The 14,249-nt window shown below is 38.0% G+C and overlaps 1 protein-coding gene across 1 annotated transcript in view; it reads left to right on the plus strand.

Annotated features, from left to right (window-relative positions):
- Window positions 1–14,249, plus strand: part of PTPRR (protein tyrosine phosphatase receptor type R) — a 524,127-nt gene that overhangs the window by 470,233 nt on the left and 39,645 nt on the right. The window contains exon 9 of the mRNA XM_053716785.1: window positions 12,270–12,349. Coding sequence (XP_053572760.1) covers window positions 12,270–12,349 — 80 coding nt within the window. The remainder of the gene's footprint in view (window positions 1–12,269; window positions 12,350–14,249) is intronic.

Consider the following 14,249-nt stretch of genomic DNA (forward strand, 5'->3'; position numbering starts at 1 on the left):
AGACAAGGTAGTTTTGCGTACTAAACCTGGGTTCTTACCTAAGGTAGTCACTAACAGGAATATCAATCAAGAGATTGTTGTTCCATCCTTGTGTCCAAATCCTTCTTCAAAGAAGGAACGTCTTCTACACAATCTGGATGTAGTTCGTGCCCTCAAGTTCTACTTGCAGGCAACTAAGGATTTTCGACAAACGTCTTCCCTGTTTGTCGTGTACTCTGGTCAGAGGAGAGGTCATAAGGCTTCGGCTACCTCTCTCTCCTTCTGGCTTCGTAGCATAATTCGTTTAGCCTATGAGACTGCTGGACAGCAGCCTCCTGAAAGAATTACAGCTCATTCTACTAGAGCTGTGGCTTCCACTTGGGCCTTTAAGAATGAGGCCTCTGTTGAACAGATTTGCAAGGCTGCAACTTGGTCTTCGCTTCATACTTTTTCCAAATTTTACAAATTTGACACTTTTGCTTCTTCGGAGGCTATTTTTGGGAGAAAGGTTCTTCAGGCAGTGGTTCCTTCTGTATAATGAGCCTGCCTATCCCTCCCGTCATCCGTGTACTTTTGCTTTGGTATTGGTATCCCAGAAGTAATGATGACCCGTGGACTGATCACACATAACAGAAGAAAACATAATTTATGCTTACCTGATAAATTCCTTTCTTCTGTTGTGTGATCAGTCCACGGCCCGCCCTGTTTTAAGGCAGGTAAATATCTTTAAATTATACTCCAGTCACCACTTCACCCTTGGTTTCTCCTTTCTCGTTGATTCTTGGTCGAATGACTGGGAGTGACGTAGAGGGGAGGAGCTATATGCAGCTCTGCTGGGTGAATCCTCTTGCATTTCCTGTTGGGGAGGAGTTATATCCCAGAAGTAATGATGACCCGTGGACTGATCACACAACAGAAGAAAGGAATTTATCAGGTAAGCATAAATTATGTTTTTTGTATCCTTTGTTGAAAAGTATACCTAGGTAGGTAGGAAGCTAGGAAGCTGCTGATTGGTGGATGCACATACATGCCTCTTCTTATTGGCGTTTAGCTAGCTCCCAGTAGTGCATTACGGCTCCCTGAACTAAGGATAGAGGATGAAGCAAAAGAGATAATAGAAGTAAATTAGAAAGTTTTTTACATTTGTAAGATCTATCTGAATCCTAAAAGCAAAAAATGTGGGTTTTATGTCCCTTTAATCTCTTTGCTAGTAGAATCAAACATAGTAAAGCCTCATAGTGTGCCCATATATAACGTATTAAACTGCTCTCCTTATTCTCATACTTACCAGACTCTTCTATTACTATAGATTTAACTAAAATATCTGAGCTATAAAGACATATAAGGTAGGAGTTACACAATCTATATATATATATATGCAGCAGGCACCAATCAACAGCTAGAACCTAGGTTCTCTGCTGCCCCTGAGCTTGCCTAGATAAACTTTTCAGCAAAGGATAACAAGAGAAGGAAGCAAATTAAATAATAGAAGTAAATTGAAAAGTTGTTTAAAATTATATTGTCTATCGGAATCATGAAAGAACATTTTTGGGTTTCATGTCCCTTTAACTACTTTGCTACCAGAGAATACTAATGTTCCTTGTTATAGCTTCCTTTTTAGCCAATTGATTAATAATAGTTAACACCAATAGAACAAAGTATAAAACAGGTTGTATCCATTTCTTTTATAAAATGTATACTTGCTACTGATAATTAAATATTCATGTATCTCATTGTTATAAAGTGATACACTAACATGTTTAGCTTCTCAGTATTTGGCCCTTTCAGACATGCAGGCACAGTAATAGAGCGGTTGTCAAAAGTATACGATGTCAGTGTTACCTGGAGACAGCTAATCCGTTAGGGTCTTACAAAATCCAAAAACTAAAGATCACTAGGAAAATCATTAAACATCTATTTTAATTTTAAACAATGATCAAGGGATAATCAGGTGTAGGGTGTGCGTATCAGAGATCACAATGATCATATTAGGAACTAAGATGTTACACTGATATTTATAGAAAATACTCCTGGAATTAAGCATCAAGGGGTCTATCCGATATAGATCGTAGTTTGCGGCGCAAGTGAGGGAACCCGCGTCGCCCGCAGTTTCAGCTCGCAACTCGAGCTATCCCATATATGTCGCCGTTAGATGCTAAAACGCCGTAAGTCTGATAAACCAGCGATGTCCAGAAATCTGCGCAAGTACAAATTTCTGGCGTCGCCAGTGACTTGCGGCACGTTAGAAACTGCCAACGCCTACAAAACCTGACTAAAGTCTAAATTACCCGCACTGTCTAACACGCCTCCCTAACATAGCCCGACACGTCTAACCCTCTATCCGCTATCCCCCCTCACTAGCCTAACAATAAAATATGTATTAACCCCTAAACCGCCGCTCCCGGAGCCCGCCGCAACCTAATAAAATTATTAACCCCTAAACTGCCGCCAGCTATACTAAATCTATAACCCCCTAAAGTGAGCCCCTAACACCGCCGCCATCTACCTTACCTACCCCCTAAAGTGAACCCCTACCCCGCCGCTATCTATTTTAAAATTATTAACCCCTAATCTAATCCCCCTACCCCGCCGCCATCTATATTAAATTATTTAACCCCTAAAATACTAAACTATCCCTACCACTAAACCTAAGTCTAACCCTACAAATAGCCCTGAAAAGGGCTTTTTGCGTGGCATTGCCCCAAAGTAACAGCTCTTTTGCCAGCCCTTAAAAGGGCTTTTGGCGGGGCTTTGTCACAAAGTAAACTGCTCTTTTGCCTACAATCTACATCCCCCTACACCGCGGCCACCTATAATAAATGTATTAACCCCTAATCTAATCCCCCTACACCGCCGCCAGCTATATTAACTATATTAACCCTAATTATATTAGGGTTAATATAGTTATTATATTATATATATTAACTATATTAACCCTAATTATACTAGGGTTCATATAGTTAATATCGTTATTATATTATATATATATATATTAAGTATAATAACCCTATCTAACTCTAACATCCTAACTAAACTCTTATTAAAATAAATATAATATTAATATTATTAATTAAAATATTCCTATTTAAATCTAAATACTTACCTATAAAATAAACCCTAAGATAGCTACAATATAATTAATAATTACATTATAGCTATGTTAGGGTTTATATTTATTTTACAGGTAAATTGTTAATTATTTTAACTAGGTATAATAGCTATTAAATAGTTATTAACTATTTAATAGCTACCTAGTTAAAATAATTACCCAATTACCTGTAAAATAAATCCTAACCTAAGTTACAAATACACCTACACTATCAATAAATTAAATAAACTACAAATATCTATCTAAAAATACAATTAAATAAACTAAACTAAATTACAAAGAAAAACAAACACTAAATTACAAAAAATAAAAAAAAGATTACAAGATTTTTAAGCTAATTACACATATTCTAAGCCCCCTAATAAAATAATAAACCACCAAAATAAAAAAAATTCCCTACCCTATTCTAAATTAAAAAAAAAGTTCAAAGCTCTTTTACCTTACCAGCCCTTAAAAGGGCCTTTTGTGGGGGCATGCCTCAAAGAAAACTGCTCTTTTGCCTGCAAAAAAAAACACAATACCACCCCCCAACATTACAACCCACCACCCACATACCCCTAATCTAACCCAAACCCCCCTTAAATAAACCTAACACTACCCCCCCTGAAGATCTCCCTACCTTGTATTCACCCCGCCGGGCACAACTCCTCATCCGATCCGGGCGATGTCTTCCAGCAAGCGGCAGTGAAGTCTTCTTCCATCCGGCGATGTCTTGAAGCAAGTGGCAGAGAGTCTTCTTCCATCAGCGATGTCTTCAAGCAAATCGGCATCTTCAATCTTCTTTGTTCGCTCCTCCGCCGCGGAGCATCCATCCGGCACAACGACTTCCCGACGAATGAGGTTCCTTTAAATGACGTCATCCAAGATGGCGTCCGCTGAATTCCGATTGGCTGATAGGATTCTATCAGCCAATCGGAATTAAGGTAGAAAAATCTGATTGGCTGATTGAATCAGCCAATCAGATTCAAGTTCAATCCGATTGGCTGATTGGTTCAGCCAATCGGATTGAACTTGAATCTGATTGGCTGATTCAATCAGCCAATCAGATTTTTCTACCTTAATTCCGATTGGCTGATAGAATCCTATCAGCGAATCGGAATTCGGCGGACGCCATCTTGGATGACGTCATTTAAAGGAACTTCATTCGTCGGGAAGTCGTCGTGCCGGATGGATGCTCCACGGCGGAGGAGCGAACAAAGAAGATTGAAGATGCCGATTTGCTTAAAGACATCGCCGATGGAAGAAGACTCTCTGCCGCTTGCTTCAAGATATCGCCCGGATGGAAGAATACTTCACTGCCGCTTGCTGGAAGACATCGCCCGGATCGGATGAGGAGTTCTGCCCGGCGGGGTGAATACAAGGTAGGGAGATCTTCAGGGGGGGTAGTGTTAGGTTTATTTAAGGGGGGTTTGGGTTAGATTAGGGGTATGTGGGTGATGGGTTGTAATGTTGGGGGGTGGTATTGTGTTTTTTTTTTGCAGGCAAAAGAGCAGTTTTCTTTGGGGCATGCCCCCACAAAAGGCCCTTTTAAGGGCTGGTAAGGTAAAAGAGCTTTGAACTTTTTTTTAATTTAGAATAGGGTAGGGATTTTTTTTTATTTTGGGGGTTTATTATTTTATTAGGGGGCTTAGAATAGGTGTAATTAGCTTAAAAATCTTGTAATCTTTTTTTTATTTTTTAGTGTTTGTTTTTTTTTAAATTTAGTTTAGTTTATTTAATTGTATTTTTAGATAGATATTTGTAGTTTATTTAATTTATTGATAGTGTAGGTGTATTTGTAACTTAGGTTAGGATTTATTTTACAGGTAATTGGGTAATTATTTTAACTAGGTAGCTATTAAATAGGTAATAACTATTTAATAGCTATTATACCTAGTTAAAATAATTAACAATTTACCTGTAAAATAAATATAAACCCTAACATAGCTATAATGTAATTATTTTATTACATTGTAGCTATCTTAGGGTTTATTTTATAGGTAAGTATTTAGATTTAAATAGGAATATTTTAGTTTATAATATGAATTAGATTTATTTAATAAGAATTTAGTTAGGGGTGTTAGGGTTAGATAGAGTTAATATAGTTTATATAAATACTATAGTAACTATATTAACTATATTAACCCTAATATAATTAGGGTTAATATAGTTAATATATATAATGTAATAACTATATTAACTATAATATACTTAGGGTTAATATAGGTAATATAGCTGGCGGCGGGGTAGGTAGATTAAATTAGGGGTTAATAATTTTAATATAGATGGCGGCGGTGTAAGGGGTTCACATTAGGGGATAGATCAGTTAGATGGTGGCGGTTTTAGGGGCTCACAGTAAGGGGTTAGTTTATGTAGATGGCGACGGTTTAGGGGTTAAATACTTTATTATGGATTGCGGCGGGGGATCGCGGTTGACAGGGAGATAGACATTGCGCATGCGTTAGGTGTTAGGTTTATTTTAGCAGATCGCGGTTGACAGGGAGATAGACATTGCGCATGCGTTAGTTGTTAGGTTTATTTTAGCAGATTGCGGTTGACAGGGAGATAGACATTGCGCATGCGTTAGGTGTTAGGTTTATTTTAGCAGCCAGTTTAGGGAGTTACGGGGCTCCAATAGTCAGCGTAAGGCTTCTTACGGCTGCTTTTTGTGGCGAGGTGAAAATGGAGTAAGATTTCTCCATTTTCGCCACGTAAGTCCTTACGCTGCATATTGGATACCAAACTGCGCGGGTTTGGTATACCTGCCTATGGCCCAAAAAACTACAGGCGACGGCAGAAATATACGCGCGTAACTTCTAGGTTACGCCGTATATAGGATACCAAACCCGCGCAAATATTGGCGTCGCCGACTTTTGCAGGCGACGATTTTTATCGGATCGACCCCCAAATGAGTTATTTTGCTATCTTAAATTATGACTACAAAAGTATAGTAACTACTCACTATGTTATTGCATTTCGTCCAGTTCCTGCAGCTCTTTGCAAATCAGTTCTCCTGTTTTATTAGCTTAAAGGTGCCAGATACTGAAGCTCCGCTTTGTACTGGGGGCTGCCATCTTGAAGCTCAGGTATTGTCACAGCCGGGGAACAATCACAGATTATTGTCACAGCTGTGCACAATCACAGATCAGTAATATTGACCACTTTTTTATAGCTGCATGATTTGCTTGTAGTTAGTGTGCAAACATGTACAGCTCCTGCTCTGTATCATGCACAATAGCCTAAAGCTTATTATACAGCTGTAAAATTACTGATCTGTGATTGTGCACAGCTTCTATCATAGGCTGTAAGGAAATAAAAAGCTGCAGGAACAGGATGAAATGCAATGACATAGTGAGTAGTAACCATTCTGGGGTAGTTAATGTCCCTTTAAAGACTAAATCAAAATAGGAATGGAACCCATACAGGAGGCAGGGCATACAGGGGGAAAAAATAAAAAGTACCTATAAGAAATCAAGTAGCTGTATTCAAAATAATTTTTGTAATGTAATGCAAATTTTATCATTTATTTTATCACCCATATTGTGTTTTAATGTGTTTTGCTTTCTGACAATTCTTTCATGGATGTGGCAAAGTCTGATTACAGGGACATTCCAGCCAAAATTGGAATCCACATGGATGCATTGCAGTTTTGAATAGAAGCGTTTTTGTAATATACATACATTAGCAAAAATGTTTCTAATAAAAGCTATAGCTGTTTCAAAAATGTATTTAAAGGGATAGTTCACCCAAAAATGTTCTCCCCTTTAAATTGTTCCCAATGATTCATTTTACCTGCTGGAGTGTTTTAAATTGTTTACAAGTAGCTCCTTTACCCCTATTTTGGCATTTGAAATAGCTGATTTAACCTGTGGTATCCCAACCTATACTAAAGGTTTCTGTACTGGAGTATATTCTATTGAATAGCCTAAGTAAACACAGCAAGCAGAAGAGATTACACTCCCAGTGGGGGGCATGATAGTTTAGTAATAAAATTATAATTTTTCATTGTTCTCTCTAAGTATTGAGCTTTGGTTTTCTAGATAAATATAAGATAAGGGAGCAAGTCTGTGTACATAAAGTGATAACATAATGAGAGCTGATATTACCTGAAGCTCAACCCATTGTAATACGCTGTGGTTTAAAAGCACAAAACCAGCTACTTCATATACACAAATAAACCGAAAAATGCAATTTCTCAAATATTTTATACTCTTCAGCTGGTATAACAAGTCATTGAATATACATTCATATAAAAACAATTTTACAGTGTACTGTCCCTTTAAGTATGCACCATGCATCAGCATTTTGAACACAGCACTTGCTCAGAGAGAATAATGTGCTTGTACCATCTGGTAATGACTCAATTTGTTAATTGCTAAGATGATACAAGCCCCACTAATGCTCTGAGCAGCTGCAGTATTTAAAATTTGGGTGCACTGGGAATATCTACCTATGCTTCACATGCACATGTAGATACAAATGTTAAAACTAAATCAGTGATAACCTTTACTAGAAACATTTTTGCCAATACATGTATATTGCAAATATGTTTCTATTTAACAGTGTAATTTATCTATGTGCATTTAAATTTTGACCGGAATGTCCCTTTAATATTTAAAGGGACATTCTACTGCTTTAGCTGTGCATGAAGCACATAGACCAATCAATGACTGCACTAGAATGCCCCCATAGCACTTTGGAATGTTGAGTATAGTGCAATAATGTTTCCCAAACTGTGTTTCATGGAACACTGTTGTGTGGGGCAAAATAAAGAAATATTGGCCTAGATTTGGAGTTTTGTCGGTAACGACCCGCGTAGCTAACGCCGGCTTTTTTCTGGCCGCACCATAAAAATAACTCTGGTATTGAGAGTCCACATAAAGGCTGCGTTAGGCTCCAAAAAAGGAGCGTAGAGCATATTTAACGCAGCTTCAACTCTCGATACCAGAGTTGCTTACGCAAGCGGCCAGCCTCAAAAACGTGCTCGTGCACGATTCCCCCATAGGAAACAATCGAGCTGTTTGAGCTGAAAAAAAACCTAACACCTGCAAAAAAGCTGCGTTCAGCTCCTAACGCAGCCCCATTGTTTGCTATGCGGAAACACTTCCTACGTCTGCACCTAACACTCTAACATGTACCCCGAGTCTAAACACCCCTAACCTTACACTTATTAACCCCTATTCTGCCGCCCCCGCTATCACTGACCCCTGCATATTATTATTAACCCCTAATCTGCCGCTCCGTAAACCGCCGCTACTTACATTATCCCTATGTACCCCTAATCTGCTGCCCTAACATCGCCGACCCCTATATTATATTTATTAACCCCTAATCTGCCCCCCACAACGTCGCCTCCACCTGCCTACACTTATTAACCCCTAATCTGCCGAGCGGACCGCACCGCTATTATTATAAAGTTATTAACCCCTAATCCGCCTCACTAACCCTATAATAAATAGTATTAACCCCTAATCTGCCCTCCCTAACATCGCCGACACCTAACTTCAATTATTAACCCCTAATCTGCCGACTGGAGCTCACCGCTATTCTAATAAATGTATTAACCCCTAAAGCTAAGTCTAACCCTAACACTAACACCCCCCTAAATTAAATATAATTTTAATCTAACGAAATTAATTAACTCTTATTAAATAAATTATTCCTATTTAAAGCTAAATACTTACCTGTAAAATAAATCCTAATATAGCTACAATATAAATTATAATTATATTATAGCTATTTTAGGATTAATATTTATTTTACAGGTAACTTTGTATTTATTTTAACCAGGTACAATAGCTATTAAATAGTTAAGAACTATTTAATAGCTAAAATAGTTAAAATAATTACGAAATTACCTGTAAAATAAATCCTAACCTAAGTTACAATTAAACCTAACACTACACTATCAATAAATTAATTAAATAAACTACCTACAATTACCTACAATTAACCTAACACTACACTATCAATAAATTAATTAAATACAATTACTACAAATAAATACAATTAAATAAACTTGCTAAAGTACAAAAAATAAAAAAGAACTAAGTTACAAAAAATAAAAAAATATTTATAAACATAAGAAAAATATTACAACAATTTTAAACGAATTACACCTACTCTAAGCCCCCTAATAAAATAACAAAGCCCCCCAAAATAAAAAAAATGCCCTACCCTATTCTAAATTACTAAAGTTCAAAGCTCTTTTACCTTACCAGCCCTGAACAGGGCCCTTTGCGGGGCATGCCCCAAGAAGTTCAGCTCTTTTGCCTGTAAAAAAAACATACATTACCCAAGCCCCCCAACATTACAACCCACCACCCACATACCCCTAATCTAAACCAAACCCCCCTTAAATAAACCTAACACTAAGCCCCTGAAGATCTTCCTACCTTGTCTTCACCTCACCGGGTTCACCGATCTGTCCAGAAGAGCTCCTCCGATGTCCTGATCCAAGCCCAAGCGGGGGGCTGAAGAGGTCCATGATCCGGCTGAAGTCTTCATCCAAGCGGGGCAGAAGAGGTCTTCCATCCGATTGAAGTCTTCATCCAAGCGGGATCTTCTATGGTCATCCATCCGGAGCGGAGCGGCAGGATCCTGAAGACCTCCAACGCGGAACATCCATCCTGGCCAACGACTGAACGACGAATGACGGTTCCTTTAAATGACGTCATCCAAGATGGCGTCCCTCGAATTCCGATTGGCTGATAGGATTCTATCAGCCAATCGGAATTAAGGTAGGAATATTCTGATTGGCTGATGGAATCAGCCAATCAGAATCAAGTTCAATCCGATTGGCTGATCCAATCAGCCAATCAGATTGAGCTCGCATTCTATTGGCTGTTCCGATCAGCCAATAGAATGCGAGCTCAATCTGATTGGCTGATTGGATCAGCCAATCGGATTGAACTTGATTCTGATTGGCTGACTCCATCAGCCAATCAGAATATTCCTACCTTAATTCCGATTGGCTGATAGAATCCTATCAGCCAATCGGAATTCGAGGGACGCCATCTTGGATGACGTCATTTAAAGGAACCGTCATTCGTCGTTCAGTCATCGGCCAGGATGGATGTTCCGCGTCGGAGGTCTTCAGGATCCTGCCGCTCCGCTCCGGATGGATGACCATAGAAGATCCCGCTTGGATGAAGACTTCAATCGGATGGAAGACCTCTTCTGCCCCGCTTGGATGAAGACTTCAGCCGGATCATGGACCTCTTCAGCCCCCCGCTTGGGCTTGGATCAGGACATCGGAGGAGCTCTTCTGGACAGATCGGTGAACCCGGTGAGGTGAAGACAAGGTAGGAAGATCTTCAGGGGCTTAGTGTTAGGTTTATTTAAGGGTGGTTTGGGTTAGATTAGGGGTATGTGGGTGGTGGGTTGTAATGTTGGGGGGCTTCGGTATTGTATGTTTTTTTTTACAGGCAAAAGAGCTGAACTTCTTGGGGCATGCCCCGCAAAGGGCCCTGTTCAGGGCTGGTAAGGTAAAAGAGCTTTGAACTTTAGTAATTTAGAATAGGGTAGGGCATTTTTTTATTTTGGGGGGCTTTGTTATTTTATTAGGGGGCTTAGAGTAGGTGTAATTAGTTTAAAATTGTTGTAATATTTTTCTTATGTTTGTAAATATTTTTTTATTTTTTTGTAACTTAGTTCTTTTTTATTTTTTGTACTTTAGCTAGTTTATTTAATTGTATTTATTTGTAGGAATTGTATTTAATTAATTTATTGATAGTGTAGTGTTAGGTTAATTGTAGGTAATTGTAGGTAGTTTATTTAATTAATTTATTGATAGTGTAGTGTTAGGTTTAATTGTAACTTAGGTTAGGATTTATTTTACAGGTAATTTTGTAATTATTTTAACTATTTTAGCTATTAAATAGTTCTTAACTATTTAATAGCTATTGTACCTGGTTAAAATAAATACAAAGTTACCTGTAAAATAAATATTAATCCTAAAATAGCTATAATATAATTATAATTTATTTTGTAGCTATATTAGGATTTATTTTACAGGTAAGTATTTAGCTTTAAATAGGAATAATTTATTTAATAAGAGTTAATTAATTTTGTTAGATTTAAATTATATTTAACTTAGGGGGGTGTTAGTGTTAGGGTTAGACTTAGCTTTAGGGGTTAATACATTTATTAGAATAGCGGTGAGCTCCAGTCGGCAGATTAGGGGTTAATGTTTGAAGTTAGGTGTCGGCGATGTTAGGGAGGGCAGATTAGGGGTTAATACTATTTATTATAGGGTTAGTGAGGCGGATTAGGGGTTAATAACTTTATTATAGTAGCGGTGCGGTCCGCTCGGCAGATTAGGGGTTAATAAGTGTAGGCAGGTGGAGGCGACGTTGAGGGGGGGCAGATTAGGGGTTAATAAATATAATATAGGGGTCGGCGGTGTTAGGGGCAGCAGATTAGGGGTACATAAGTATAACGTAGGTGGCGGTCGGCAGATTAGGGGTTAAAAAATTTTAATCAAGTGTCGGCGATGTGGGGGGACCTCGGTTTAGGGGTACATAGGTAGTTTATGGGTGTTAGTGTACTTTTAGAGTACAGTAGTTAAGAGCTTTATAAACCGGCGTTAGCCCAGAAAGCTCTTAACTACTGACTTTTTTCCTGCGGCTGGAGTTTTGTCGTTAGATTTCTAACGCTCACTTCAGACACGACTCTAAATACCGGAGTTAGAAAGATCCCATTGAAAAGATAGGATACGCAATTTACGTAAGGGGATCTGCGGTATGGAAAAGTCGCGGCTGAAAAGTGAGCGTTAGACCCTATTTTGAGTGACTCCAAATACCGGAGGTAGCCTAAAACCAGCGTTAGGAGCCTCTAACGCTGGTTTTCACGGTTAACGCCAAACTCCAAATCTAGGCCATTGTTTTCTTAGGAAACTGATATTACATAACAATGCACAAGATGCAGTTGTCTGGTCTTCACTAGCAGTTTGTTGGTGTTGGAGAGCTTTTGTGTGGGTCTGGAGAAAAGTTTTGTTCTTAGTCTTGACTCTGACAATTACAATGTCCTTGGGAGACGTTTTTGCATCCTTTGTTCTCTCAATATTTTTATGGCCAAAAGGGGTTCCATGGGTTATTTTGGGAAACACTTCATAAGGGATAGTTTCAGCATTAGGAACGTTAGCATGAACAATATGAATAATGCCTCAAAAATAAATATTTTATTTGCTTCTGTTGATTAGATCCTGTAAGCAGAGTGTGTTTGAAACCAAAGAATGCAAATGATGCACTAAGCACCTATATAAATGCAAATTTTATCAGGGTAAGTATGACCATGGCACAGGAAGGCCAACACCTCCACAAAATGGAGTTGTAAAATTGCCTAGATATTGTACTACTTATGCTTTTGTAAATCTATTTCTTGTAAAATACACCATTTTGCCTGTTTAGTTTTGCAAGATGTTTGAAACTTTTCTTTAGTGCTGCCTTATCTCTCCTATTGAATGTCCTCTATATTATGACATACAAATTAGCCTTATATTTGCCCCCCCAGCTCTGAGTTCACTTGTTTACTGGAAAACAAACACCCCCAATGTTGCCCTCTGTCAGGACTTCTGGGCTGCCCCTCTACAAAACTTTCTTTTATTTTTTGATCAGGCGGCACAGCCAAAAAGAATCCACACTGCCCACCCTATTGGAATAGACAGGTGAGTGGTCCTAGTGCTCGACTGTATCTGGATTCTAGATATAAAAATAGATATGATTCCCAGTCCGGCCCTGTGTAAGTTCAGAATACAGCTTCAGTCTATTCCAGGAGGACAGGTGCTATGGTTTCTCATTGGCTGTACCTCCTGATGACACTAAAATAAAAAAAATTAAAAAAAAAGGTTGGGGACCTTAAAAGCGGACAAGATTGTGCTGTTTATGTTTCAGTAAACAAGCAAAACCAGAGCTGAGGGATCCATGGGTGACACTACACAGTAGTTCTATGAGGCTGTATACATAATTTTTTAATGTAAGGGTGCAAAGAGAAAATGCTCTAATGTATTTCAACATTTAATGCACTTTTGCTTGAAAATGAATATCTGTTTACCCCCTGCAAAGGTAGTAAACACATAGATAAAGTTTGCTGTAAAACAGTGCACTACACATCTGATGAGTCAATGGTAAGATGCCATCAATTACCATCTGTCCAGGTGTGCATTGCTGTTCTAGAGCTTACTTAGCTATGCTTTTTAACAAAGGATACCAAGAGTCTGAAGTACATTTGATAATACTGAAGCTGTATGTTGTAATAAAGCTAAGTTTTGACTGAATTAAATGAGTAAATTCCTTATTTGTACATTTCTTATATTAAATATGTTTGTGAATATTATCTACTATAACTTTAGTCCTGTCCAATAATGTCCTATCCTACATCCCCGCTTCTAATTGTAATTGATAATGTAAGTAAATGAAAAAGTCTATTATAATTGTATACATTATCTGAACAACGAAAGTTTAATTTGGTTCTCATGTCCTTTTAAGTTCTGTTCCTTTATGTGTCCCAGTTGTGGTAGACTTGAGGTAGAGAAAGGAAACCAGATTGCATTCTAATAAAAAGGCAATAAATACCATGAGCTGAATATTGTCAGACAGGGCTACTTAGAGTTAAAGGGACAGTCTACCATAGAATTGTTATTGTTTTAAAAGATAGATAATCCCTTTATTACCCATTCCCCTGTTTTGCATAACCAACACAGTTATATTAATGTACTTTTTACCTTTGTGATTACCTTGTATCTAGGAACCTTCTTCCAGCCCCCTGATCACATGACTGTGACTGTTTATTATCTATTGTCTTAAATTTAGCATTGTTTTGTGCTAAATCTTAAATAACCCCCTGTGCCTGAACACAGTGTTATCTATATGGCCCACGTGTACTTTCTGTCTCTTTGTGTTGAAAAGAGATTTAAAAAGCATGGGATAAGAGGCAGCCCTCAAAGGCTTAGAAAGCTTAGCATATGAGCCTACCTATGTTTAGTTTAAACTAAGAATACCAAGAGAAAAAAACAAATATGATGCTAAAAGTAAACTGGAAAGTTGATTAAAATTAAAAGTCCTATCTGAATAATGAAAGTTTAATTTATACTAGACTGTCCCTTTAAAGCAAATTTATCTTGAGATCAGTTCAGTGTACAAAGAAATACCAATTACAATGTTCAGTATTTATATATATATAT

Source organism: Bombina bombina, chromosome 6 (genome assembly GCF_027579735.1).
Source record: "Bombina bombina isolate aBomBom1 chromosome 6, aBomBom1.pri, whole genome shotgun sequence".
NCBI lineage: Eukaryota > Metazoa > Chordata > Amphibia > Anura > Bombinatoridae > Bombina > Bombina bombina.